The 26,627-nt window shown below is 44.1% G+C and overlaps 1 protein-coding gene and 1 long non-coding RNA gene across 2 annotated transcripts; both read right to left on the bottom strand.

Moving 5' to 3' along the window:
- Positions 1-301: 301 nt before the first annotated feature.
- LOC124029050 lies at positions 302-14,607 on the bottom strand. Its single transcript, XR_006837711.1, has 5 exons — positions 14,539-14,607; positions 13,844-13,902; positions 5,095-5,118; positions 1,224-1,310; positions 302-439 (listed from the first exon to the last, which is right to left on the bottom strand). It is a non-coding gene; the product is annotated as an uncharacterized LOC124029050 (long non-coding RNA).
- Positions 14,608-15,568: 961 nt separating this feature from the next.
- On the bottom strand, positions 15,569-25,868 carry LOC124029049 (pre-mRNA 3'-end-processing factor FIP1-like; the record flags this gene model as incomplete). The annotated part of the gene is given in 7 exon segments (XM_046340906.1): positions 15,569-15,711; positions 16,592-16,748; positions 17,880-17,979; positions 20,281-20,334; positions 22,016-22,134; positions 25,146-25,276; positions 25,758-25,868. Coding segments are annotated over 7 exon segments (767 nt in total), but the record flags the coding sequence as incomplete, so codon positions are not given.
- Positions 25,869-26,627: the final 759 nt, after the last annotated feature.

Here is a 26,627-nt window from a genome sequence, read left to right as displayed (position 1 = left end):
CCTGCATCGTCCTCGACTAACCCGTTGCATCGCCTGCATCGTCCCGACCAACCCGTTGTCGCCTGCACTAACCCGCTCGCCTGCATCGTCCCCGACTAACCCGTCGCCTGCATCGTCCCCGACTAACCCGTGTCGCCTGCATCGTCCTCGACCAACCCGTTGTCGCCTGCATCGTCCTCGACTAACCCGCTGTCCTGCATCGTCCTCGACAACCCGTTGTCGCCTGCATCGTCCTCGACTAACCCGCTGTCGCCTGCATCGTCGTCCTCGACTAACCAGCTGTGGCCTCCGTCATCCTCGACTAACCTGTTGTAACCCATAGTGGAGGGGCTGTGCTCTCGCTCTCTCTCCCTCTCATGTGGTCTCTCCCTGGGTCTCTCTCTCTCCTTCTCCCTCTTGTCCTCCCGTCTGGGTCCTGGTCCTGGTCCTGGTCCCGGTCCTGGTGGGTAGTAGTACAGTAAAGAACATCAGGTCAGACTGATTGATTGACAGGTTGATTGACAGATTACTAGTAAAGAACATTAGCTTGGAGGGTAGCAGTACTACTGTTTAGACCGGTTTACCTGGAGGGTAGGCCGGTTTACCTGGAGGGTAGGCCGGTTTACCTGGAGGGTAGGCCGGTTTACCTGGAGGGTAGGCCGGTTTACCTGGAGGGTAGGCCGGTTTACCTGGAGGGTAGGCCGGTTTACCTGGAGGGTAGGCCGGTTTACCTGGAGGGTAGGCCGGTTTACCTGGAGGGTAGGCCGGTTTACCTGGAGGGTAGGCCGGTTTACCTGGAGGGTAGGCCGGTTTACCTGGAGGGTAGGCCGGTTTACCTGGAGGTAGGCCGGTTTACCTGGAGGGTAGGCCGGTTTACCTGGAGGGTAGGCCGGTTTACCTGGAGGGTAGGCCGGTTTACCTGGAGGGTAGGCCGGTTTACCTGGAGGGTAGGCCGGTTTACCTGGAGGGTAGGCCGGTTTACCTGGAGGGTAGGCCGGTTTACCTGGAGGGTAGGCCGGTTTACCTGGAGGGTAGGCCGGTTTACCTGGAGGGTAGGCCGGTTTACCTGGAGGGTAGACCGGTTTACCTGGAGGGTAGACCGGTTTACCTGGAGGGTAGACCGGTTTACCTGGAGGGTAGACCGGTTTACCTGGAGGGTAAACCGGTTTACCTGGAGGGTAAACCGGTTTACCTGGAGGGTAGACTGGTTTAGACTGGTTTATCTGGAGGGTAGACTGGTTTACCTGGAGGGTAGTAGTCCCACTGTTTAGACTGGTCCATCATAGGAGGCCATGGAGACACCACACCTGGCATAGGAGGAGGGTAGCCACCTAGAGACAGAGAGGAGGATATACTGTAGTGATATACTGTAGTGATATACTGTAGTGATGAGGAGGATATACTGTAGTGATGAGGATATACTGTAGTGATGTACTGTAGTGATATACTGTAGTGATGAGGAGGATATACTGTAGTGATATACTGTAGTGATATACTGTAGTGATATACTGTAGTGATATACTGTAGTGATATACTGTAGTGATATACTGTAGTGATATACTGTAGTGATGAGGAGGATATACTGTAGTGATGAGGATATACTGTAGTGATGTACTGTAGTGATATACTGTAGTGATGAGGAGGATATACTGTAGTGATATACTGTAGTGATGTACTGTAGTGATATACTGTAGTGATGAGGAGGATATACTGTAGTGATATACTGTAGTGATATACTGTAGTGATGAGGAGGATATACTGTAGTGATGTACTGTAGTGATTAGGAGGATATACTGTAGTGATATACTGTAGTGATATACTGTAGTGATATACTGTAGTGATATACTGTAGTGATGAGGAGGATATACTGTAGTGATGTACTGTAGTGATTAGGAGGATATACTGTAGTGATATACTGTAGTGATATACTGTAGTGATATACTGTAGTGATGAGGAGGATATACTGTAGTGATATACTGTAGTGATGAGGAGGATATACTGTAGTGATGTACTGTAGTGATGAGGAGGATATACTGTAGTGATGTACTGTAGTGATGAGGAGGATATACTGTAGTGATGTACTGTAGTGATGTACTGTAGTGATGAGGAGGATATACTGTAGTGATGTACTGTAGTGATGAGGAGGATATACTGTAGTGATATACTGTAGTGATATACTGTAGTGATATACTGTAGTGATGAGGATATACTGTAGTGATGTACTGTAGTGATATACTGTAGTGATGAGGAGGATATACTGTAGTGATATACTGTAGTGATATACTGTAGTGATATACTGTAGTGATGAGGATATACTGTAGTGATGTACTGTAGTGATATACTGTAGTGAGGAGGAGGATATACTGTAGTGATATACTGTAGTGAGGAGGAGGATATACTGTAGTGATATACTGTAGTGATATACTGTAGTGATGAGGAGGATATACTGTAGTGATGTACTGTAGTGATATACTGTAGTGAGGAGGATATACTGTAGTGATGTACTGTAGTGATGAGGAGGATATACTGTAGTGATGTACTGTAGTGATGAGGAGGATATACTGTAGTGATATACTGTAGTGATATACTGTAGTGATATACTGTAGTGATGAGGATATACTGTAGTGATGTACTGTAGTGATATACTGTAGTGAGGAGGATATACTGTAGTGAGGAGGATATACTGTAGTGATTTTCTGTAGTGACATACTGTAGTGAGGAGGAGGATATACTGTAGTGATATACTGTAGTGATATACTGTAGTGATATACTGTAGTGATATACTGTAGTGATATACTGTAGTGATATACTGTAGTGATATACTGTAGTGATATACTGTAGTGATATACTGTAGTGATATACTGTAGTGAGGAGGAGGATATACTGTAGTGATATACTGTAGTGACATACTGTAGTGATGAGGAGGATATACTGTAGTGATATACTGTAGTGATGAGGAGGATATACTGTAGTGATGTACTGTAGTGAGGAGGAGGATATACTGTAGTGATATACTGTAGTGAGGAGGAGGATATACTGTAGTGATATACTGTAGTGATATACTGTAGTGAGGAGGAGGATATACTGTAGTGATATACTGTAGTGATATACTGTAGTGATGAGGAGGATATACTGTAGTGATGTACTGTAGTGACATACTGTAGTGATGAGGAGGATATACTGTAATGATGAGGATATACTGTAGTGATGTACTGTAGTGATGTACTGTAGTGACATACTGTAGTGATGAGGAGGATATACTGTAGTGATGTACTGTAGTGATATACTGTAGTGACATACTGTAGTGACATACTGCAGTGACATACTGTAGTGACATACTGTAGTGAGGAGGAGGATATACTGTAGTGATGTACTGTAGTGACATACTGTAGTGACATACTGTAGTGACATACTGTAGTGATGAGGAGGATATACTGTAGTGACATACTGTAGTGACATACTGTAGTGACATACTGTAGTGATATACTGTAGTGATGAGGAGGATATACTGTAGTGACATACTGTAGTGATGAGGAGGATATACTGTAGTGACATACTGTAGTGACATACTGTAGTGATGAGGAGGATATACTGTAGTGACATACTGTAGTGACATACTGTAGTGACATACTGTAGTGACATACTGTAGTGATGAGGAGGATATACTGTAGTGACATACTGTAGTGACATACTGTAGTGACATACTGTAGTGACATACTGTAGTGACATACTGTAGTGATATACTGTAGTGACATACTGTAGTGACATACTGCAGTGACATACTGCAGTGACATACTGTAGTGATATACTGTAGTGATGATGAGGATATACTGTAGTGATATACTGTAGTGACATACTGTAGTGATATACTGTAGTGACATACTGTAGTGAGGAGGAGGATATACTGTAGTGATATACTGTAGTGACATACTGTAGTGACATACTGTAGTGAGGAGGAGGATATACTGTAGTGATATACTGCAGTGACATACTGTAGTGACATACTGTAGTGATGAGGAGGATATACTGTAGTGATGTACTGTAGTGAGGAGGAGGATATACTGTAGTGATATACTGTAGTGAGGAGGAGGATATACTGTAGTGATGTACTGTAGTGAGGAGGAGGATATACTGTAGTGATATACTGTAGTGATATACTGTAGTGACATACTGTAGTGACATACTGTAGTGATATACTGTAGTGATATACTGTAGTGAGGAGGAGGATATACTGTAGTGATATACTGTAGTGAGGAGGAGGATATACTGTAGTGATGTACTGTAGTGAGGAGGAGGATATACTGTAGTGATATACTGTAGTGATATACTGTAGTGACATACTGTAGTGATATACTGTAGTGATATACTGTAGTGAGGAGGAGGATATACTGTAGTGACATACTGTAGTGACATACTGTAGTGACATACTGTAGTGATGATGAGGATATACTGTAGTGATGTACTGTAGTGAGGAGGATGTACTGTAGTGATATACTGTAGTGAGGAGGAGGATGTACTGTAGTGATATACTGTCGTGATATACTGTAGTGAGGAGGAGGATATACTGTAGTGATATACTGTCGTGATGAGGATATACTGTAGTGAGGATATACTGTAGTGAGGAAGAGGATATACTGTAGTGAGGATATACTGTAGTGATATACTGTAGTGATATACTGTAGTGATGAGGATATACTGTAGTGATATACTGTAGTGATATACTGTAGTGATATACTGTAGTGATATACTGTAGTGATGAGGATATACTGTAGTGATATACTGTAGTGATATACTGTGAGGAAGAGGAGGATGTACTGTAGTGATATACTGTAGTGATGTACTGTAGTGAGGAGGATATACTGTAGTGATATACTGTAGTGATGTACTGTAGTGAGGAGGATATACTGTAGTGATATACTGTAGTGATGAGGAGGATATACTGTAGTGATATACTGTAGTGATGAGGAGGATATACTGTAGTGATATACTGTAGTGATATACTGTAGTGATGAGGATATACTGTAGTGATATACTGTAGTGATATACTGTGAGGAAGAGGAGGATGTACTGTAGTGATATACTGTGAGGAAGAGGAGGATGTACTGTAGGACATACCTGTCATAGGGGGAGGGAAACCACCTGAGGGACAATAAACATTACAACATTATTACAACATATCAGTGTGTACCCACCTAAAACACCTGAGGGACAATAAACATGATCGATTATTACAATATTGTGTGAACATATCAGTGTGTACCCACCTAAAACACCTTCCATGTGGAGTTAAAATACTTCCCATTTCAATGACGGCCGAGACGATAGCAGTATCGTAACAGACTGAATCTGTTTGGTGCTTTAGAAACCTGATGGATGTCAAATATGGTGTGCTATAGCTTGGAAAATAAATACAATATGTGACTCTGTTTTCCAACATCAGGGCTGTTTCCCAACATCAGGGATGTTTTCCAACATCAGGGCTGTTTTCCAACATCAGGGCTGTTTCCCAACATCAGGGCTGTTTCCCAACATAATGATGTTTGTTTCCAACATCAGGGCTGTTTTCCATCATAATGATGTTTGATTCCAACATCAGGGCTGTTTTCCAACATCAGGGCTGTTTTCCAACATCAGGGCTGTTTTCCATCATAATGATGTTTGTTTCCAACATCAGGGCTGTTTTCCATCATAATGATGTTTGTTTCCAACATCAGGGCTGTTTTCCAACATCAGGGCTGTTTTCCAACATAATGATGTTTGTTTCCAACATCAGGGCTGTTTCCCAACATAATGATGTTTGTTTCCAACATCAGGGCTGTTTTCCAACATAATGATGTTTGTTTCCAACATCAGGGCTGTTTTCCATCTTAATGATGTTTGTTTCCAACATCAGGGCTGTTTTCCATCATAATGATGTTTGATTCCAACATCAGGGCTGTTTTCCAACATCAGGACTGTTTTCCAACATCAGGACTGTTTTCCAACATCAGGGCTGTTTTCCATCATAATGATGTTTGTTTCCAACATCAGGGCTGTTTTCCATCATAATGATGTTTGTTTCCAACATCAGGGCTGTTTTCCATCATAATGATGTTTGTTTCCAACATCAGGGCTGTTTTCCAACATCAGGGCTGTTTTCCAACATCAGGACTGTTTTCCAGCATCAGGACTGTTTTCCATCATAATGTTTGTTTCCAACATCAGGGCTGTTTCCAACATCAGGGCTGTTTTCCAACATCAGGGCTGTTTTCCAACATCAGGGCTGTTTTCCAACATAATGATGTTTGTTTCCAACATCAGGGCTGTTTTCCATCATAATGATGTTTGTTTTCCAACATCAGGGCTGTTTTCCATCTTAATGATGTTTGTTTCCAACATCAGGGCTGTTTTCCAACATCAGGAGTGTTTTCCAGCATCAGGACTGTTTTCCATCATAATGTTTGTTTCCAACATCAGGGCTGTTTTCCAACATCAAGACTGTTTTCCAACATCAGGGCTGTTTTCCATCATAATGATGTTTGTTTCCAAGATCAGGGCTGTTTCCCAACATCAGGGCTGTTTCCCAACATCAGGGCTGTTTCCCAACATCAGGGCTGTTTCCCAACATCAGGGCTGTTTTCCAACATAATGATGTTTGTTTCCAACATCAGGACTGTTTTCCAACATCAGGGCTGTTTTCCATCATAATTATGTTTGTTTTCCAACATCAGGGCTGTTTTCCATCTTAATGATGTTTGTTTCCAACATCAGGGCTGTTTTCCAACATCAGGAGTGTTTTCCATCATCAGGGCTGTTTTCCAACATAATGTTTGTTTCCAACATCAGGGCTGTTTTCCAACATAATGATGTTTGTTTCCAACATCAGGGCTGTTTTCCAACATAATGATGTTTGTTTCCAACATCAGGGCTGTTTCCCAACATAATGATGTTTGTTTCCAACATCAGGGCTGTTTTCCATCTTAATGATGTTTGTTTCCAACATCAGGGCTGTTTTCCATCATAATGATGTTTGATTCCAACATCAGGGCTGTTTTCCAACATCAGGACTGTTTTCCAACATCAGGACTGTTTTCCAACATCAGGACTGTTTTCCAACATCAGGGCTGTTTTCCATCATAATGATGTTTGTTTCCAACATCAGGGCTGTTTTCCATCATAATGATGTTTGTTTCCAACATCAGGGCTGTTTTCCATCATAATGATGTTTGTTTCCAACATCAGGGCTGTTTTCCAACATCAGGGCTGTTTTCCATCATAATGATGTTTGTTTTCCAACATCAGGGCTGTTTTCCATCTTAATGATGTTTGTTTCCAACATCAGGGCTGTTTTCCAACATCAGGAGTGTTTTCCATCATCAGGGCTGTTTTCCATCATCAGGAGTGTTTTCCATCATCAGGGCTGTTTTCCATCATCAGGGCTGTTTTCCAACATCAGGGCTGTTTTCCAACATCAGGGCTGTTTCCCAACATCAGGGCTGTTTTCCATCATAATGATGTTTGATTCCAACATCAGGGCTGTTTTCCAACATCAGGACTGTTTTCCAACATCAGGGCTGTTTTCCATCATAATGATGTTTGATTCCAACATCAGGGCTGTTTTCCAACATCAGGGCTGTTTTCCAACATAATGTTTGTTTCCAACATCAGGGCTGTTTCCCAACATAATGATGTTTGTTTCCAACATCAGGGCTGTTTTCCAACATCAGGAGTGTTTTCCATCATCAGGGCTGTTTTCCAACATAATGTTTGTTTCCAACATCAGGGCTGTTTTCCAACATCAGGGCTGCTTTCCATCATAATGATGTTTGTTTCCAACATCAGGGCTGTTTTCCATCATAATGATGTTTGTTTCCAACATCAGGGCTGTTTTCCAACATCAGGGCTGTTTTCCAACATAATGATGTTTGTTTCCAACATCAGGGCTGTTTTCCAACATAATGATGTTTGTTTCCAACATCAGGGCTGTTTTCCAACATAATGATGTTTGTTTCCAACATCAGGGCTGTTTTCCAACATAATGATGTTTGTTTCCAACATCAGGGCTGTTTTCCATCTTAATGATGTTTGTTTCCAACATCAGGGCTGTTTTCCAACATAATGATGTTTGATTCCAACATCAGGGCTGTTTTCCAACATCAGGACTGTTTTCCAACATCAGGACTGTTTTCCAACATCAGGGCTGTTTTCCATCATAATGATGTTTGTTTCCAACATCAGGGCTGTTTTCCATCATAATGATGTTTGTTTCCAACATCAGGGCTGTTTTCCATCATAATGATGTTTGTTTCCAACATCAGGGCTGTTTTCCAACATCAGGGCTGTTTTCCATCATAATGATGTTTGTTTCCAACATCAGGGCTGTTTTCCAACATCAGGACTGTTTTCCAGCATCAGGACTGTTTTCCATCATAATGTTTGTTTCCAACATCAGGGCTGTTTTCCAACATCAGGGCTGTTTTCCATCATAATGATGTTTGTTTCCAAGATCAGGGCTGTTTCCCAACATCAGGGCTGTTTTCCAACAATAGGGCTGTTTTCCAACATAATGATGTTTGTTTTCCAACATCAGGGCTGTTTTCCATCTTAATGATGTTTGTTTCCAACATCAGGGCTGTTTTCCAACATCAGGAGTGTTTTCCATCATCAGGGCTGTTTTCCATCATCAGGAGTGTTTTCCATCATCAGGGCTGTTTTCCATCATCAGGGCTGTTTTCCAACATCAGGGCTGTTTTCCAACATCAGGGCTGTTTCCCAACATCAGGGCTGTTTCCCAACATCAGGGCTGTTTCCCAACATAATGATGTTTGATTCCAACATCAGGGCTGTTTTCCAACATCAGGACTGTTTTCCAACATCAGGGCTGTTTTCCATCATAATGATGTTTGTTTCCAACATCAGGGCTGTTTTCCAACATCAGGGCTGTTTTCCAACATAATGATGTTTGTTTCCAACATCAGGGCTGTTTTCCAACATAATGATGTTTGTTTCCAACATCAGGGCTGTTTTCCAACATAATGATGTTTGTTTCCAACATCAGGGCTGTTTTCCAACATAATGATGTTTGTTTCCAACATCAGGGCTGTTTTCCATCTTAATGATGTTTGTTTCCAACATCAGGGCTGTTTTCCAACATAATGATGTTTGATTCCAACATCAGGGCTGTTTTCCAACATCAGGACTGTTTTCCAACATCAGGACTGTTTTCCAACATCAGGGCTGTTTTCCATCATAATGATGTTTGTTTCCAACATCAGGGCTGTTTTCCATCATAATGATGTTTGTTTCCAACATCAGGGCTGTTTTCCATCATAATGATGTTTGTTTCCAACATCAGGGCTGTTTTCCAACATCAGGGCTGTTTTCCATCATAATGATGTTTGTTTCCAACATCAGGGCTGTTTTCCAACATCAGGACTGTTTTCCAGCATCAGGACTGTTTTCCATCATAATGTTTGTTTCCAACATCAGGGCTGTTTTCCAACATCAAGACTGTTTTCCAACATCAGGGCTGTTTTCCATCATAATGATGTTTGTTTCCAAGATCAGGGCTGTTTCCCAACATCAGGGCTGTTTTCCAACAATAGGGCTGTTTTCCAACATAATGATGTTTGTTTTCCAACATCAGGGCTGTTTTCCATCTTAATGATGTTTGTTTCCAACATCAGGGCTGTTTTCCAACATCAGGAGTGTTTTCCATCATCAGGGCTGTTTTCCATCATCAGGAGTGTTTTCCATCATCAGGGCTGTTTTCCATCATCAGGGCTGTTTTCCAACATCAGGGCTGTTTTCCAACATCAGGGCTGTTTCCCAACATCAGGGCTGTTTCCCAACATCAGGGCTGTTTCCCAACATAATGATGTTTGATTCCAACATCAGGGCTGTTTTCCAACATCAGGACTGTTTTCCAACATCAGGGCTGTTTTCCATCATAATGATGTTTGATTCCAACATCAGGGCTGTTTTCCAACATCAGGGCTGTTTTCCAACATAATGTTTGTTTCCAACATCAGGGCTGTTTCCCAACATAATGATGTTTGTTTCCAACATCAGGGCTGTTTTCCATCTTAATGATGTTTGTTTCCAACATCAGGGCTGTTTTCCAACATCAGGGCTGTTTTCCATCTTAATGATGTTTGTTTCCAACATCAGGGCTGTTTTCCAACATCAGGGCTGTTTTCCATCATAATGATGTTTGATTCCAACATCAGGGCTGTTTTCCAACATCAGGGCTGGTTTCCAACATCAGGGCTGGTTTCCAACATCAGGGCTGTTTTCCAACATCAGGGCTGTTTTCCAACATCAGGGCTGTTTTCCATCATAATGATGTTTGTTTTCCAACATCAGGGCTGTTTTCCATCATAATGATGTTTGTTTCCAACATCAGGGCTGTTTTCCAACATCAGGGCTGTTTTCCATCTTAATGATGTTTGTTTCCAACATCAGGGCTGTTTTCCAACATCAGGGCTGTTTTCCATCATAATGATGTTTGTTTTCCAACATCAGGGCTGTTTTCCATCTTAATGATGTTTGTTTCCAACATCAGGGCTGTTTTCCAACATCAGGAGTGTTTTCCATCATCAGGGCTGTTTTCCATCATCAGGGCTGTTTTCCAACATAATGATGTTTGTTTTCCAACATCAGGGCTGTTTTCCATCTTAAATGATGTTTGTTTCCAACATCAGGGCTGTTTTCCAACATCAGGGCTGTTTCCCATCATCAGGGCTGTTTTCCAACATCAGGGCTGTTTTCCATCTTAAATGATGTTTGTTTCCATCATCGGGGCTGTTTTCCAACATCAGGGCTGTTTTCCAACATCAGGGCTGTTTTCCAACATCAGGGCTGTTTTCCATCTTAATGATGTTTGTTTCCAACATCAGGGCTGTTTTCCATCATAATGATGTTTGTTTCCAACATCAGGGCTGTTTTCCATCATAATGATGTTTGTTTCCAACATCAGGGCTGTTTTCCAACATCAGGGCTGTTTTCCAACATCAGGGCTGTTTTCCAACATAATGATGTTTGTTTCCAACATCAGGGCTGTTTTCCATCAGAATGAGGTTTGTTTCCAACATCAGGGCTGTTTCCCAACATCAGGGCTGTTTTCCAACATCAGGGCTGTTTTCCAACATCAGGGCTGTTTTCCATCATAATGATGTTTGTTCCCAACATCAGGGCTGTTTTCCATCATAATGATGTTTGTTTTCCAACATCAGGGCTGTTTTCAATCTTAATGATGTTTGTTTCCAACATCAGGGCTGTTTTCCATCATCAGGGCTGTTTTCCATCATAATGATGTTTGTTTTCCATCATCAGGGCTGTTTTCCATCGTCAGGGCTTTTTTTCCATCATCAGGACTGTTTTCCAACATCAGGACTGTGTTGGGCTGTTTTCCAACATCAGGGCAGTTTTCCATCAGAATGATGTTTGTGTCCAACATCAGGGCTGTTTTCCATCATAATGATGTTTGTTTCCAACATCAGGACTGTTTTCCATCATAATGATGTTTGTTTTCCAGCATCAGGACTGTTTTCCATCATAATGATGTTTGTTTCCAACATCAGGGCTGTTTTCCAACATAATGATGTTTGTTTCCAACATCAGGGCTGTTTTCCATCAGAATGAGGTTTGTTTCCAACATCAGGGCTGTTTTCCAACATCAGGGCTGTTTTCCAACATAATGATGTTTGTTCCCAACATCAGGGCTGTTTTCCATCATAATGATGTTGGTTTCCAACATCAGGACTGTTTTCCAACATCAGGGCTGTTTTCCATCATAATGATGTTTGTTTTCCAACATCAGGGCTGTTTTCAATCTTAATGATGTTTGTTTCCAACATCAGGGCTGTTTTCCATCATCAGGGCTGTTTTCCAACATCAGGGCTGTTTTCCATCAGAATGATGATTATTTCCAACATCAGGGCTGTTTTCCATCATAATGATGTTTGTTTCCAACATCAGGACTGTTTTCCAACATCAGGGCTGTTTTCCATCATAATGATGTTTGTTTCCAACATCAGGGCTGTTTTCAATCTTAATGATGTTTGTTTCCAACATCAGGGCTGTTTTCCAACATCAGGGCTGTTTTCCATCATCAGGGCTGTTTTCCATCTTAATGATGTTTGTTTCCATCATCAGGGCTGTTTTCCAACATCAGGGCTGTTTTCCAACATCAGGGCTGTTTTCCAACATCAGGGCTGTTTCCAACATCAGGGCTGTTTCCAACATCAGGGCTGTTTTCCAACATCAGGGCTGTTTTCCAACATCAGGGCTGTTTTCCAACATCAGGGCTGTTTTCCATCATAATGATGTTTGTTTCCAACATCAGGGCTGTTTTCCATCACAATGATGTTTGTTTCCAACATCAGGGCTGTTTTCCAACATCAGGGCTGTTTTCCAACATAATGATGTTTGTTTCCAACATCAGGGCTGTTTTCCAACATGTTTGTTTCCAACATCAGGGCTGTTTTCCATCATAATGATGTTTGTTTCCAACATCAGGGCTGTTTTCCAACATCAGGGCTGTTTTCCAACATAATGATGTTTGTTTTCCAACATAATGATGTTTGTTTCCAACATCAGGGCTGTTTTCCAACATGTTTGTTTCCAACATCAGGGCTGTTTTCCATCATAATGATGTTTGTTTCCAACATCAGGGCTGTTTTCCAACATCAGGGCTGTTTCCAACATAATGATGTTTGTTTTTCCAACATAATGATGTTTGTTTTCCAACATCAGGGCTGTTTTCCAACATAATGATGTTTGTTTTCCAACATCAGGGCTGTTTTCCAACATCAGGGCTGTTTTCCAACATAATGATGTTTGTGTTGTTCCAGCATCAGGGCTGTGTTCCAGCATCAGGGCTGTTTTCCAACATCAGGGCTGTGTTCCAACATCAGGGCTGTGTTCCAACATCAGGGCTGTGTCCCAACATCAGGGCTGTTTCCCAACATCAGGGCTGTTTCCTAAAGAAGGTATTACATACTGAGCCAATCTGCTTTGCGTTTTGTTTCCTTGCCACGATACTAACGAGGATGGCGATACTGGTATCGTACCGGCCCTACTGTCAATCAAACTTTGGATCAAGTTCATAAATGGGTGCTTCCCAACTGGCACCCTATTCCCTATGTAGTGCACTACTTTTGACCACAACCCTATCGACCCTGCTTAAAAGAAGTGCGTTAAACAGGCCAGATTGGGTCCCATTGGGACTCATCCTATATATCTTGTTAAATGAAGCCCATGGATTGATTTAATACCATTTAATATAATAATAACTTATTATTAGTTGAAAGTGATTGAGAGTGAGGCTACATTGGAAATGGCACCTTAGTCAACGGTTGCGCACTACATAGGGAATAGGGATCCATTTTGGACAGACTTCTATAATATAATATTGATTGGGGCGGCAGCGTAGCCTAGTGGTTAGAGCGTTGGACTAGTAACCGGAAGGTTGCGAGTTCAAACCCCCGAGCTGACATGGTACAAATCTGTCGTTCTGCCCCTGAACAGGCAGTTAACCCCACTGTTCCTAGACCAGTTAACCCACTGTTCCTAGACCAGTTAACCCCACTGTTCCTAGACCAGTTAACCCCACTGTTCCTAGACCAGTTAACCCCACTGTTCCTAGACCAGTTAACCCCACTGTTCCTAGACCAGTTAACCCACTGTTCCCAGACCAGTTAACCCCACTGTTCCTAGACCAGTTAACCCACTGTTCCTAGACCAGTTAACCCACTGTTCCCAGACCAGTTAACCCACTGTTCCCAGGCCATCATTGAAAATAAGAATATGTTCTTAACTGACTTGCCTGGTTAAATAAAGGTTAAAAAAAAATAAAGTGATAGTGTGTGTTGTCGCCCCCTACCTGTGGGGAAGGGGTATGGTGGAACGGGACGAACATCATATCCACCTGGATGCCCACTGCTATAAAAAAAATATATATTAAAAAATGTTTTAAGTTCAATATATCAAAGTCGTCATGATCATTTTAACCAATACTTTAGATGCCATTTACATATCGATCCAATCAATCATATTAAAATGGATATTTCAGGATTCTGGTAATGATGCTCTTTATCTACTTCCCCAGAGTCAGATGGACTCGTGGATACCATGTTTATGTCTCTGTGTCCAGTATGAACAAAGTGAGTCAATGTTAAATAGAGTTAGCGCGATGACTGGAAGTCGATGGGTATCTACTAGCATGCTAGCAGATACCCATAGCATGCTAGCAGATACCCATAGCATGCTAGCAGATACCCATAGCATGCTAGCAGATACCCATATCATGCTAGCAGATACCCATAGCATGCTAGCAGATACCCATAGCATGCTAGCAGATACCCATAGCATGCTAGCAGATACCCATAGCATGCTAGCAGATACCCATAGCATGCTAGCAGATAGCATATTGACTGGAAGTCTATGGGTAACGCTATTTAAACAGATCAGCTCTTCTGTAAATAAACGCTGCCTTAGATCTCTACAAGTACATAGGAGGGGAGAGGCTAGGGCTCAATCTATCCATGTCTACAAGGTAGAGCTGTGGAGGTGTCTTACCTGTCCAAGGTGGGGATGAGAGAGGGAGGGGGGCCGCTGGGAGGAGGGAAACCTGCACACACACACAGTGTTACTATTAAAACACACACAGACACATTCTACCTGTTGAGTCTATACCACATTATGACATCACCACACTGATACATTCTAACTGTTGAGTCTATACCACATTATGACATCACCACACTGATACATTCTAACTGTTGAGTCTATACCACATTATGACATCACCACACTGACACATTCCAACTGTTGAGTCTATACCACATTATGACATCACCACACTGACACATTCCAACTGTTGAGTCTATACCACATTATGACATCACCACACTGATACATTCTACCTGTTGACTCTATACCACATTATGACATCACCACACTGATACATTCTAACTGTTGAGTCTATACCACATTATGACATCACCACACTGACACATTCTACCTGTTGACTCTATACCACATTATGACATCACCACACTGACACATTCTACCTGTTGACTCTATACCACATTATGACATCACCACACTGATACATTCTACCTGTTGAGTCTATACCACATTATGACATCACCACACTGATACATTCTACCTGTTGAGTCTATACCACATTATGACTATGACATCACCACACTGACACATTCTACCTGTTGAGTCTATACCACATTATGACTATGACATCACCACACTGATACATTCTACCTGTTGAGTCTATACCACATTATGACTATGACATCACCACACTGATACATTCTACCTGTTGAGTCTATACCACATTATGACTATGACATCACCACACTGACACATTCTACCTGTTGACTCTATACCACATTATGACATCACCACACTGATACATTCTACCTGTTGAGTCTATACCACATTATGACTATGACATCACCACACTGATACATTCTACCTGTTGACTCTATACCACATTATGACATCACCACACTGATACATTCTACCTGTTGAGTCTATACCACATTATGACATCACCACACTGACACATTCTAACGGGGAACATTGAGACAGATAAAACCTGTATAGTATACCAATATGTGGAACTCTTCAGTCTTTCCTACATCATGAATGTCATTGTGTAGTTGGTGTAGTAATAGTGAGTATAGTTGGGAGTATTGTTCTTACCAGGAGGAGGGACATTCATAGGTATTCCTAACAAATAAAAAAAACAATTGTTAGCAAATTCCTCTGTGGGAAAGTTAAACAGGGTGAATATACAAATATATAAAAGGGAGAGAAAGTTAGAGGGAAAGAGACAGAAAGCAGGAGACACAGAGAGAGAGAGAGAGACAGAGACAGAGAGAGAGAGACAGAGAGAGAGAGACAGAGAGAGAGAGACAGAGAGAGAGACAGAGAGAGAGAGACAGAGAGAGAGAGACAGAGAGAGAGAGACAGAGAGAGAGAGACAGAGAGAGAGAGACAGAGAGAGAGAGACAGAGAGAGAGAGACAGAGAGAGAGAGACAGAGAGAGAGAGACAGAGAGAGAGAGACAGAGAGAGAGAGAGAGACAGAGAGAGAGAGACAGAGAGAGAGAGACAGAGAGACAGATAGAGAGACAGATAGAGAGACAGATAGAGAGACAGATAGAGAGACAGATAGAGAGACAGATAGAGAGACAGAGAGAGAGACAGAGAGAGAGACAGAGAGAGAGACAGAGAGAGAGACAGAGAGAGAGACAGAGAGAGAGACAGAGAGAGAGACAGAGAGAGAGACAGAGAGAGAGACAGAGAGAGAGACAGAGAGAGAGACAGAGAGAGAGACAGAGAGAGAGACAGATAGAGAGACAGAGAGAGAGACAGATAGAGAGACAGATAGAGAGACAGATAGAGAGACAGATAGAGAGACAGATAGAGAGACAGATAGAGAGACAGATAGAGAGACAGACAGATACAGAGACAGATACTGAGACAGATACTGAGACAGATACAGAGACAGAGAGACACAGAGAGAGAGACAGAGACCGAGACAGAGACACAGAGAGAGATGGGGAAGAGCGAGACAGAATGACAAAGTGAGAGAGGTGTAGACTTACTTGGTGGGGGGATGAGAGGGGGAGCCTGGCTGACGTTGGGAGGAGGGGGAAGGAATGGGGGAGGAGGGATGTTTGGGGGGAGGGGCCCGGGGGGGAAGAAGGGGGGCATCTTGTTGGAGTTTTGCTCAGCGTCCGACGACGAGTGTTCCGAAATCACCTACGAGAACGAAGAAACGGCCAAATCACAACCGGGTATGTGATTCAACAGCCAACAGAATGGGTACATGGACTTCTATGTAGGTCATGTCATTTCATGTGTTCGTGTAGTGTTGTCCCGACACCAGTATTACTACGATACCAGGCTAAAAAGTCAGTTAAAAACCTGTTGAAAAGACTAAATAAAACTAAAATGTGACTCTGGGCGTCAACATAAGGTTTTCATAACAGCAGGGACTGTTTTCCTCAAGAAATGAAAGATGATGAGTTCCTGGAAGATTTAAAACGACCTCGATATTTATGTTTTTTAACTGACGTTTTGGACTCGATGCGTCAATGTACGACTCATTATTTTATTTAAATTAATAATAGATATTTTTTTCTGTTTAGTTCACATAATATACACTGAGTTTACAAAACATTAAGAACAACTTCTTAAATATTGTGTGTGTGCGTGTGTTGTTTCCCTCCAGGTGTGTGTGTGTGTGTGTGTGTGTGTGTGTGTGTGTGTGTGTGTGTGTGTGTGTGTGTGTGTGTGTGTGTGTGTGTGTGTGTGTGTGTGTGTGTGTGTGTGTGTGTGTGTGTGTGTGTGTGTGTGTGTGTGTGTGTGTGTGTCTGGATGTTGTTTCCCTCCAGGTTGTGTGTGTGTGTGTGGATGTTGTTTCCTTCCAGGTGTGTGTGTGTGTGTGTGTGTGTGTGTGTGTGTGTGTGTGTGTGTGTGTGTGTGTGTGTGTGTGTGTGTGTGTGGATGTTGTTTCCTTCCAGGTTGTGTGTGTGTGTGTGTGTGTGTGTGTGTGTGTGTGTGTGTGTGTGTGTGTGTGTGTGTGTGTGTGTGTGTGTGTGTGTGTGTGTGTGTGTGTGTGTGGATGTTGTTTCCTTCCAGGTGTGTGTGTGTGTGTGTGTGTGTGTGTGTGTGTGTGTGTGTGTGTGTGTGTGTGTGTGTGTGTGTGTGTGTGTGTGTGTGTGTGTGTGTGTGTGTGTGTGTGTGTGTGTGTTTTCCTTCCAGGTGTGTGTGTGTGTGTGTGTGTGTGTGTGTGTGTGTGTGTGTGTGTGTGTGTGTGTGTGTGTGTGTGTGTGTGTGTGTGTGTGTGTGTGTGTGTGTGTGTGTGTGTGTGTGTGTGTATATATATACCTGGATGTTGTTTCCCTCCAGGTTGTGTCTTCGTCGTCCCTCCACTCTGCTGATGGTAGCGGTCCCTCCTCCAATCACGTCGATCGTACCACTGGTCTTCCTGAACACAACGTGAGTCACTCAGCAGACCATCTCCTCCGGAACAACAAACAGGAAGCTGTCACGGCTAACGGCCTTTTGGCTCAAGATGAGATGTTTCGCCTAGTTGGCTCTGGGATTCGAACAGGCAACCTTCCGGTTACGGGCCCCAACGCTCTTAACCACTAGACTACCTGCAGTCTACTCGGTCATTAACCACTAAGACAACGCTCTTAACCACTAGACTACCTGCAGTCTACTCAGTCATTAACCACTAAGACAACGCTCTTAACCACTAGACTACCTGCAGTCTACTCGGTCATTAACGCCCAAGACAACGCTCTTAACCACTAGACTACCTGCAGTCTACTCGGTCATTAACCACCAAGACAACGCTCTTAACCACTAGACTACCCGCCGTCTACTCGGTCATTAACCACTAGACTACCCGCCGTCTACTCGGTCATTAACGACGAGTTTACCGTCTGTACTCTCTACCAACTAATACACAGCCACATGCCCAGATCGGGGTACCTAACCACCACAGACAGATCGGGGTACCTAACCACCTCACCACAGACAGATCGGGGTACCTAACCACCACAGACAGATCGGGGTACCTAACCACCACAGACAGATCGGGGTACCTAACCACCACAGACAGATCGGGGTACCTAACCACCACACCACAGACAGATCGGGGTACCTAACCACCACACCACAGACAGATCGGGGTACCTAACCACCAGACAGATCAGTACCTAACCACCACAGACAGATCAGTACCTAACCACCACAGACAGATCAGTACCTAACCACCAGACAGATCAGTACCTAACCACCAGACAGATCGGGGTACCTAACCACCAGACAGATCGGGGTACCTAACCACCACAGACAGATCGGAGTACCTAACCACCACAGACAGATCGGGGTACCTAACCACCACACCACAGACAGATCGGGGTACCTAACCACCACACCACAGACAGATCGGGGTACCTAACCACCACACCACAGACAGATCGGGGTACCTAACCACCAGACAGATCGGTACCTAACCACCAGACAGATCGGTACCTAACCACCAGACAGATCGGTACCTAACCACCACAGACAGATCGGGGTACCTAACCACCACAGACAGATCGGGGTACCTAACCACCACAGACAGATCGGGGTACCTAACCACCACAGACAGATCGGGGTACCTAACCACCACAGACAGATCGGGGTACCTAACCACCACAGACAGATCGGGGTACCTAACCACCACAGACAGATCGGGTACCTAACCACCACAGACAGATCGGGGTACCTAACCACCACAGACAGATCGGGGTACCTAACCACCACAGACAGATCGGGGTACCTAACCACCACAGACAGATCGGGGTACCTAACCACCACAGACAGATCGGGGTACCTAACCACCACAGACAGATCGGTGTACCTAACCACCACAGACAGATCGGTACCTAACCACCACAGACAGATCGGTACCTAACCACCACAGACAGATCGGGGTACCTAACCACCACAGACAGATCGGGGTACCTAACCACCACAGACAGATCGGTACCTAACCACCACAGACAGATCGGTGTACCTAACCACCACAGACAGATCGGTACCTAACCACCACAGACAGATCGGTACCTAACCACCACAGACAGATCGGTACCTAACCACCAGACAGATCGGTACCTAACCACCAGACAGATCGGTACCTAACCACCAGACAGATCGGTACCTAACCACCAGACAGATCGGTACCTAACCACCAGACAGATCAGTACCTAACCACCAGACAGATCGGGGTACCTAACCACCAGACAGATCGGAGTACCTAACCACCACAGACAGATCGGAGTACCTAACCACAACAGACAGATCAATACCTAACCACCACAGACATTTAAGTACCTAACCACCACAGACAGATCAGTGACAGGACACTAAAGTCAGAAAGGACAACACACAGCAGCACTAATACACATGATGTAGAATCTTTTATTACATGTCTATAACATGACATCACACACACGTGAGTCACAACGTGCATACACGTGTTGCATTTAAATGTGTTTACTGTTGCCAAGGTGACGACTCCCGTTAAACTTAACGTTGCCGCGGTGACAATTGTCGGCTACCACGTTGTGCCCTAACGACGCGACCCAACTACGATGTTTGTCACCAGTTTATCGGCCGAGGGAAATTAAAATGAGTTTATTTTGTGTTTTAAATAGCATCTGGAAAAGACTGAATACTGTAGATGGATGTATCAGTGTGTTGTAGTGAGAACAAGCCCCATCCCACTCACGTATAGTAGGACATGTCCTGGACGGGGGGAGCAGTCCACTGTGGGGGGGAGATCCTACCATCAGGGGGAGAAGGGGGGAGACACAGTTAGACCTCCCCTCACACACTCAGAGGAACTCAGAGGAACTCATTCATGTGCACAGTGAGAGGAGAAAAACGGAAGCAAGCTTGTCTGTCTGTCTGCCTGTCTGTCTGTCTGCCTGCCTGTGTCTGCCTGTCTGTCTGCCTGTCTGTCTGTCTGCCTGCCTGTGTCTGCCTGTCTGTCTGCCTGTCTGTCTGTCTGCCTGTCCACTGCCAGACCGTGTTTTGCCAAATCCTCTACCAGAGCTAATACATGAGTCTCTCTCATGTCTCTTAACCTGTCCTAGGCTAACTCACTGTCTCTTAACCTGTCCTAGGCTAACTCACTGTCTCTTAACCTGTCCTAGGCTAACTCACTGTCTCTTAACCTGTGCTAGGCTAACTCACTGTCTCTTAACCTGTCCTAGGCTAACTCACTGTCTCTTAACCTGTCCTAGGCTAACTCACTGTCTCTTAACCTGTCCTAGGCTAACTCACTGTCTCTTAACCTGTCCTAGGCTAACTCACTGTCTCTTAACCTGTCCTAGGCTAACTCACTGTCTCTTAACCTGTCCTAGGCTAACTCACTGTCTCTTAACCTGTCCTAGGCTAACTCACTGTCTCTTAACCTGTCCTAGGCTAACTCACTGTCTCTTAACCTGTCCTAGGCTAACTCACTGTCTCCTAACCTGTCCTAGGCTAACTCACTGTCTCTTAACCTGTCATAGGCTAACTCACTGTCTCTTAACCTGTCCTAGGCTAACTCACTGTCTCTTAACCTGTCCTAGGCTAACCTTACTGTCTGTACCGGTCCTAGGCTAACTCACTGTCTCTTAACCTGTCCTAGGATAACCTTACTGTCTGTACCTGTCCTAGGCTAACTCACTGTCTCTTAACCTGTCCTAGGCTAACCTTACTGTCTGTACCGGTCCTAGGCTAACTCACTGTCTCTTAACCTGTCCTAGGCTAACTCACTGTCTCTTAACCTGTCCTAGGCTAACTCACTGTCTCTTAACCTGTCCTAGGATAACCTTACTGTCTCTTAACCTGTCCTAGGCTAACTCACTGTCTCTTAACCTGTCCTAGGCTAACCTTACTGTCTGTACCGGTCCTAGGCTAACCTTACTGTCTCTACCTGTCCTAGGCTAACCTTACTGTCTGTACCTGTCCTAGGCTAACCTTACGGTCTCTAAACCTGCCCTAGGCTAACCTTACTGTCTGTTAACCTGTCCTAGGACAACCTCACTGTCTGTACCTGTCCTATGATAACCTCACTGTCAATGAACCTGTCCTAGGATAACCTCACTGTCAATGAACCTGTCCTAGGATAACCTTACAGTCAGTCTATATGTACCTGTCCTGACCTGTGTACAGCTCTTACCATCCCTACCTGTCCTTGGCTAACCTTACAGTCCGTCTATATGTACCTGTCCTGACCTGTGTACAGCTCTTACCGTCTCTACCTGTCCTGACCTGTGGACAGCTCTTACCGTCTCTACCTGTCCTAGGCTAACCTATATGTACCTGTCCTGACCTGTGTACAGCTCTTACCGTCTCTACCTGTCCTAGGCTAACCTATATGTACCTGTCCTGACCTGTGTACAGCTCTTACCATCTCTACCTGTCCTAGGCTAACCTTAGGGCTCTTATTAATCTGACCTGTGTACAGCTCTTACCTGGTAGTGTTCATATTCATGGATGACTTGTAGAGGCTGGCTGGAGTGGGGAAGTCAGGTTTGGACGTGTGGATGGGTAAACTCACTTCCTTCTCATTCCCCGTCCTGCCCTGCTGAACCTGAGGGGAGTAGAGTAGGGACATCTTTAAGTTTATAACATCTTGGGTTTGACCATTTGACGGTAGTAGGACCTCTTTAAATGGATATCTTGGTTTGAAACAACTCTGGTTTATCTGTTTTACACTGATTATCATATGGCAATTCAATGAGACAAAGAAGGGAAGTGAGAGGAGGAGACAGAGAGAAGGAAGGGAAGTGAGAGGAGGAGAGCGAGAGAAGGAAGGGAAGTGAGAGGAGGAGAGCGAGAGAAGGAAGGGAAGTGAGAGGAGGAGACAGAGAGAAGGGAATTGAGAGGAGGAGAGAGAAGGAAGTATCTTAGTGATTTAGCTGGTAGTGGAGGAGACGTTGTATCAGTGATTTAGCTGGTAGTGGAGGAGATGTTGTATCTTAGTGATTTAGCTGGTAGTGGAGGAGATGTTGTATCAGTGATTTAGCTGGTAGTGGAGGAGATGTTGTATCTTAGTGATTTAGCTGGTAGTGGAGGAGATGTTGTATCTTAGTGATTTAGCTGGTAGTGGAGGAGATGTTGTATCTTAGTGATTTAGCTGGTAGTGGAGGAGATGTTGTATCTTAGTGATTTAGCTGGTAGTGGAGGAGATGTTGTATCTTAGTGATTTAGCTGGTAGTGGAGGAGATGTTGTATCTTAGTGATTTAGCTGGTAGTGGAGGAGATGTTGTATCTTAGTGATTTAGCTGGTAGTGGAGGAGATGTTGTATCTTAGTGATTTAGCTGGTAGTGGAGGAGATGTTGTATCTTAGTGATTTAGCTGGTAGTGGAGGAGATGTTGTATCTTAGTGATTTAGCTGGTAGTGGAGGAGATGTTGTATCTTAGTGATTTAGCTGGTAGTGGAGGAGATGTTGTATCTTAGTGATTTAGCTGGTAGTGGAGGAGATGTTGTATCTTAGTGATTTAGCTGGTAGTGGAGGAGATGTTGTGTCTTAGTGATTTAGCTGGTAGTGGAGGAGATGTTGTATCAGTGATTTAGCTGGTAGTGGAGGAGATGTTGTATCTTAGTGATTTAGCTGGTAGTGGAGGAGATGTTGTATCAGTGATTTAGCTGGTAGTGGAGGAGATGTTGTGTCTTAGTGATTTAGCTGGTAGTGGAGGAGATGTTGTATCAGTGATTTAGCTGGTAGTGGAGGAGATGTTGTGTCTTAGTGATTTAGCTGGTAGTGGAGGAGATGTTGTATCTTAGTGATTTAGCTGGTAGTGGAGGAGATGTTGTATCTTAGTGATTTAGCTGGTAGTGGAGGAGATGTTGTGTCTTAGTGATTTAGCTGGTAGTGGAGGAGATGTATCTTAGTGATTTAGCTGGTAGTGGAGGAGATGTTGTATCTTAGTGATTTAGCTGGTAGTGGAGGAGATGTTGTATCTTAGTGATTTAGCTGGTAGTGGAGGAGATGTTGTATCTTAGTGATTTAGCTGGTAGTGGAGGAGATGTTGTATCTTACAGTGATTTAGCTTGTAGTGGAGGAGATGTTGTATCTCAGTGATTTAGCTGGTGGTGGAGGAGATATTGTGTCTTACAGTGATTTAGCTGGTGGTGGAGGAGATGTTGTATCAGTGATTTAGCTGGTAGTGGAGGAGATGTTGTATCAGTGATTTAGCTGGTAGTGGAGGAGATGTTGTATCTTAGTGATTTAGCTGGTAGTGGAGGAGATGTTGTATCTTAGTGATTTAGCTGGTAGTGGAGGAGATGTTGTGTCTTAGTGATTTAGCTGGTAGTGGAGGAGATGTTGTATCAGTGATTTAGCTGGTAGTGGAGGAGATGTTGTATCTTAGTGATTTAGCTGGTAGTGGAGGAGATGTATCAGTGATTTAGCTGGTGGTGGAGGAGACGTTGTATCAGTGATTTAGCTGGTAGTGGAGGAGATGTTGTATCAGTGATTTAGCTGGTAGTGGAGGAGATGTTGTATCTTAGTGATTTAGCTGGTAGTGGAGGAGATGTTGTATCAGTGATTTAGCTGGTAGTGGAGGAGATGTTGTATCTTAGTGATTTAGCTGGTAGTGGAGGAGATGTTGTATCTTAGTGATTTAGCTGGTAGTGGAGGAGATGTTGTATCTTAGTGATTTAGCTGGTAGTGGAGGAGATGTTGTATCAGTGATTTAGCTGGTAGTGGAGGAGATGTTGTATCAGTGATTTAGCTGGTAGTGGAGGAGATGTTGTATCAGTGATTTAGCTGGTAGTGGAGGAGATGTTGTGTCTTAGTGATTTAGCTGGTAGTGGAGGAGATGTTGTATCTTAGTGATTTAGCTGGTAGTGGAGGAGATGTTGTATCTTAGTGATTTAGCTGGTAGTGGAGGAGATGTTGTGTCTTAGTGATTTAGCTGGTAGTGGAGGAGATGTTGTATCATAGTGATTTAGCTGGTAGTGGAGGAGATGTTGTATCTTAGTGATTTAGCTGGTAGTGGAGGAGATGTTGTATCTTAGTGATTTAGCTGGTAGTGGAGGAGATGTTGTATCTTACAGTGATTTAGCTTGTAGTGGAGGAGATGTTGTATCTCAGTGATTTAGCTGGTGGTGGAGGAGATAGTGTCTTACAGTGATTTAGCTGGTGGTGGAGGAGATGTTGTATCAGTGATTTAGCTGGTAGTGGAGGAGATGTTGTATCAGTGATTTAGCTGGTAGTGGAGGAGATGTTGTATCAGTGATTTAGCTGGTAGTGGAGGAGATGTTGTATCTTAGTGATTTAGCTGGTAGTGGAGGAGATGTTGTATCTTAGTGATTTAGCTGGTAGTGGAGGAGATGTTGTGTCTTAGTGATTTAGCTGGTAGTGGAGGAGATGTTGTATCAGTGATTTAGCTGGTAGTGGAGGAGATGTTGTATCTTAATGATTTAGCTGGTAGTGGAGGAGATGTATCAGTGATTTAGCTGGTGGTGGAGGAGACGTTGTATCAGTGATTTAGCTGGTAGTGGAGGAGATGTTGTATCAGTGATTTAGCTGGTAGTGGAGGAGATGTTGTATCTTAGTGATTTAGCTGGTAGTGGAGGAGACGTTGTGTCTTACAGTGATTTTGCTGGTGGTGGAGGAGATGTTGACGACCTCCAGGCCCATCCTCAGCCTCTTCTGTTTGTCACAGTAGCCCTTCCACGTGTCCTCGTTGAACCCATAGTTAAAGTAGTCAGACAGGTCAGCACCTAGACACACAGACAGACACACAGACAGACACACAGACAGACACACAGACAGACACACAGACAGACACACAGGACACACAGACAGACACACAGAGATGTTTATTTTTACAAACTCCTACCAAGCCTCTCAGTGTAAAAGTGGACCAATCAGAAACGTAACCCCGCCCCACTCTGTCAGAAGACACAGTAACACGTACCTGGTTTCCTCCAGGGTTTCTCCTCGAATATCCCACAGCGACCCCGCACCACAGCGACCCCGCACCACAGCGACCCCGCACCACAGCGACCCCGCACCACAGCGACCCCCGCCCACAGCAACCCCGCCCACAGTAACCCCGCCCACAGTAACCCCGCCCACAGTAACCTGTACCTGGTTTCCTCCAGGGTTTCTCCTCTAATGTCCCCACAGTAACCCCGCCCCCAGTGACCCCGCCCCCCCAGTGACCCCGCCCCCAGTGACCCCGCCCCCAGTGACCCGTACCTGGTTTCCTCCAGGGTTTCTCCTCGAACGTCTCCATGTCCACCTCCACTACTGGGACTCCATTGATGTTTCCTGGGGCCTCCAGATCCACACCCTTCAACTTGTTTCCTACTAGAGAGAGAATAGAAACCAGAACACCACATGGAAACATTTAGAATATCTACCCGCGGTAAAATATACGGAAGGACAATTTAGTACATCAATCAAAACATTTTAATCAACAATATCTACATTTATACCATCTAGTTCCACAAAGCTGCCCAAGACATGGTGGTGGGAATGGACACCTATCAAGACATGGAGGTGGGAATGGACACCTATGGTGGTGGGAATGGACACCTATCAAGACATGGTGGTGGGACTGGACACCTATCAAGACATGGTGGTGGGAATGGACACCTATCAAGACATGGTGGTGGGACTGGACACCTATCAAGACATGGTGGTGGGAATGGACACCTATCAAGACATGGTGGTGGGAATGGACACCTATCAAGACATGGTGGTGGGAATGGACACCTATCAAGACATGGTGGTGGGAATGGACACCTATCAAGACATGGTGGTGGGAATGGACACCTATCAAGACATGGTGGTGGGAATGGACACCTATCAAGACATGGTGGTGGGAATGGACACCTATGGTGGTGGGAATGGACACCTATCAATACATGGTGGTGGGACTGGACACCTATCAAGACATGGTGATGGGACTGGACACCTATCAAGACATGGTGATGGGACTGGACACCTATCAAGACATGGTGGTGGGAATGGACACCTATGGTGGTGGGAATGGACACCTATCAAGACATGGTGGTGGGACTGGACACCTATCAAGACATGGTGGTGGGAATGGACACCTATGGT

The sequence above is a fragment of the Oncorhynchus gorbuscha genome, unplaced genomic scaffold (assembly GCF_021184085.1).
Source record: "Oncorhynchus gorbuscha isolate QuinsamMale2020 ecotype Even-year unplaced genomic scaffold, OgorEven_v1.0 Un_scaffold_5326, whole genome shotgun sequence".
In the NCBI taxonomy this organism is placed as follows: domain Eukaryota; kingdom Metazoa; phylum Chordata; class Actinopteri; order Salmoniformes; family Salmonidae; genus Oncorhynchus; species Oncorhynchus gorbuscha.
This window is presented reverse-complemented; position numbering and strand designations above follow the sequence as displayed.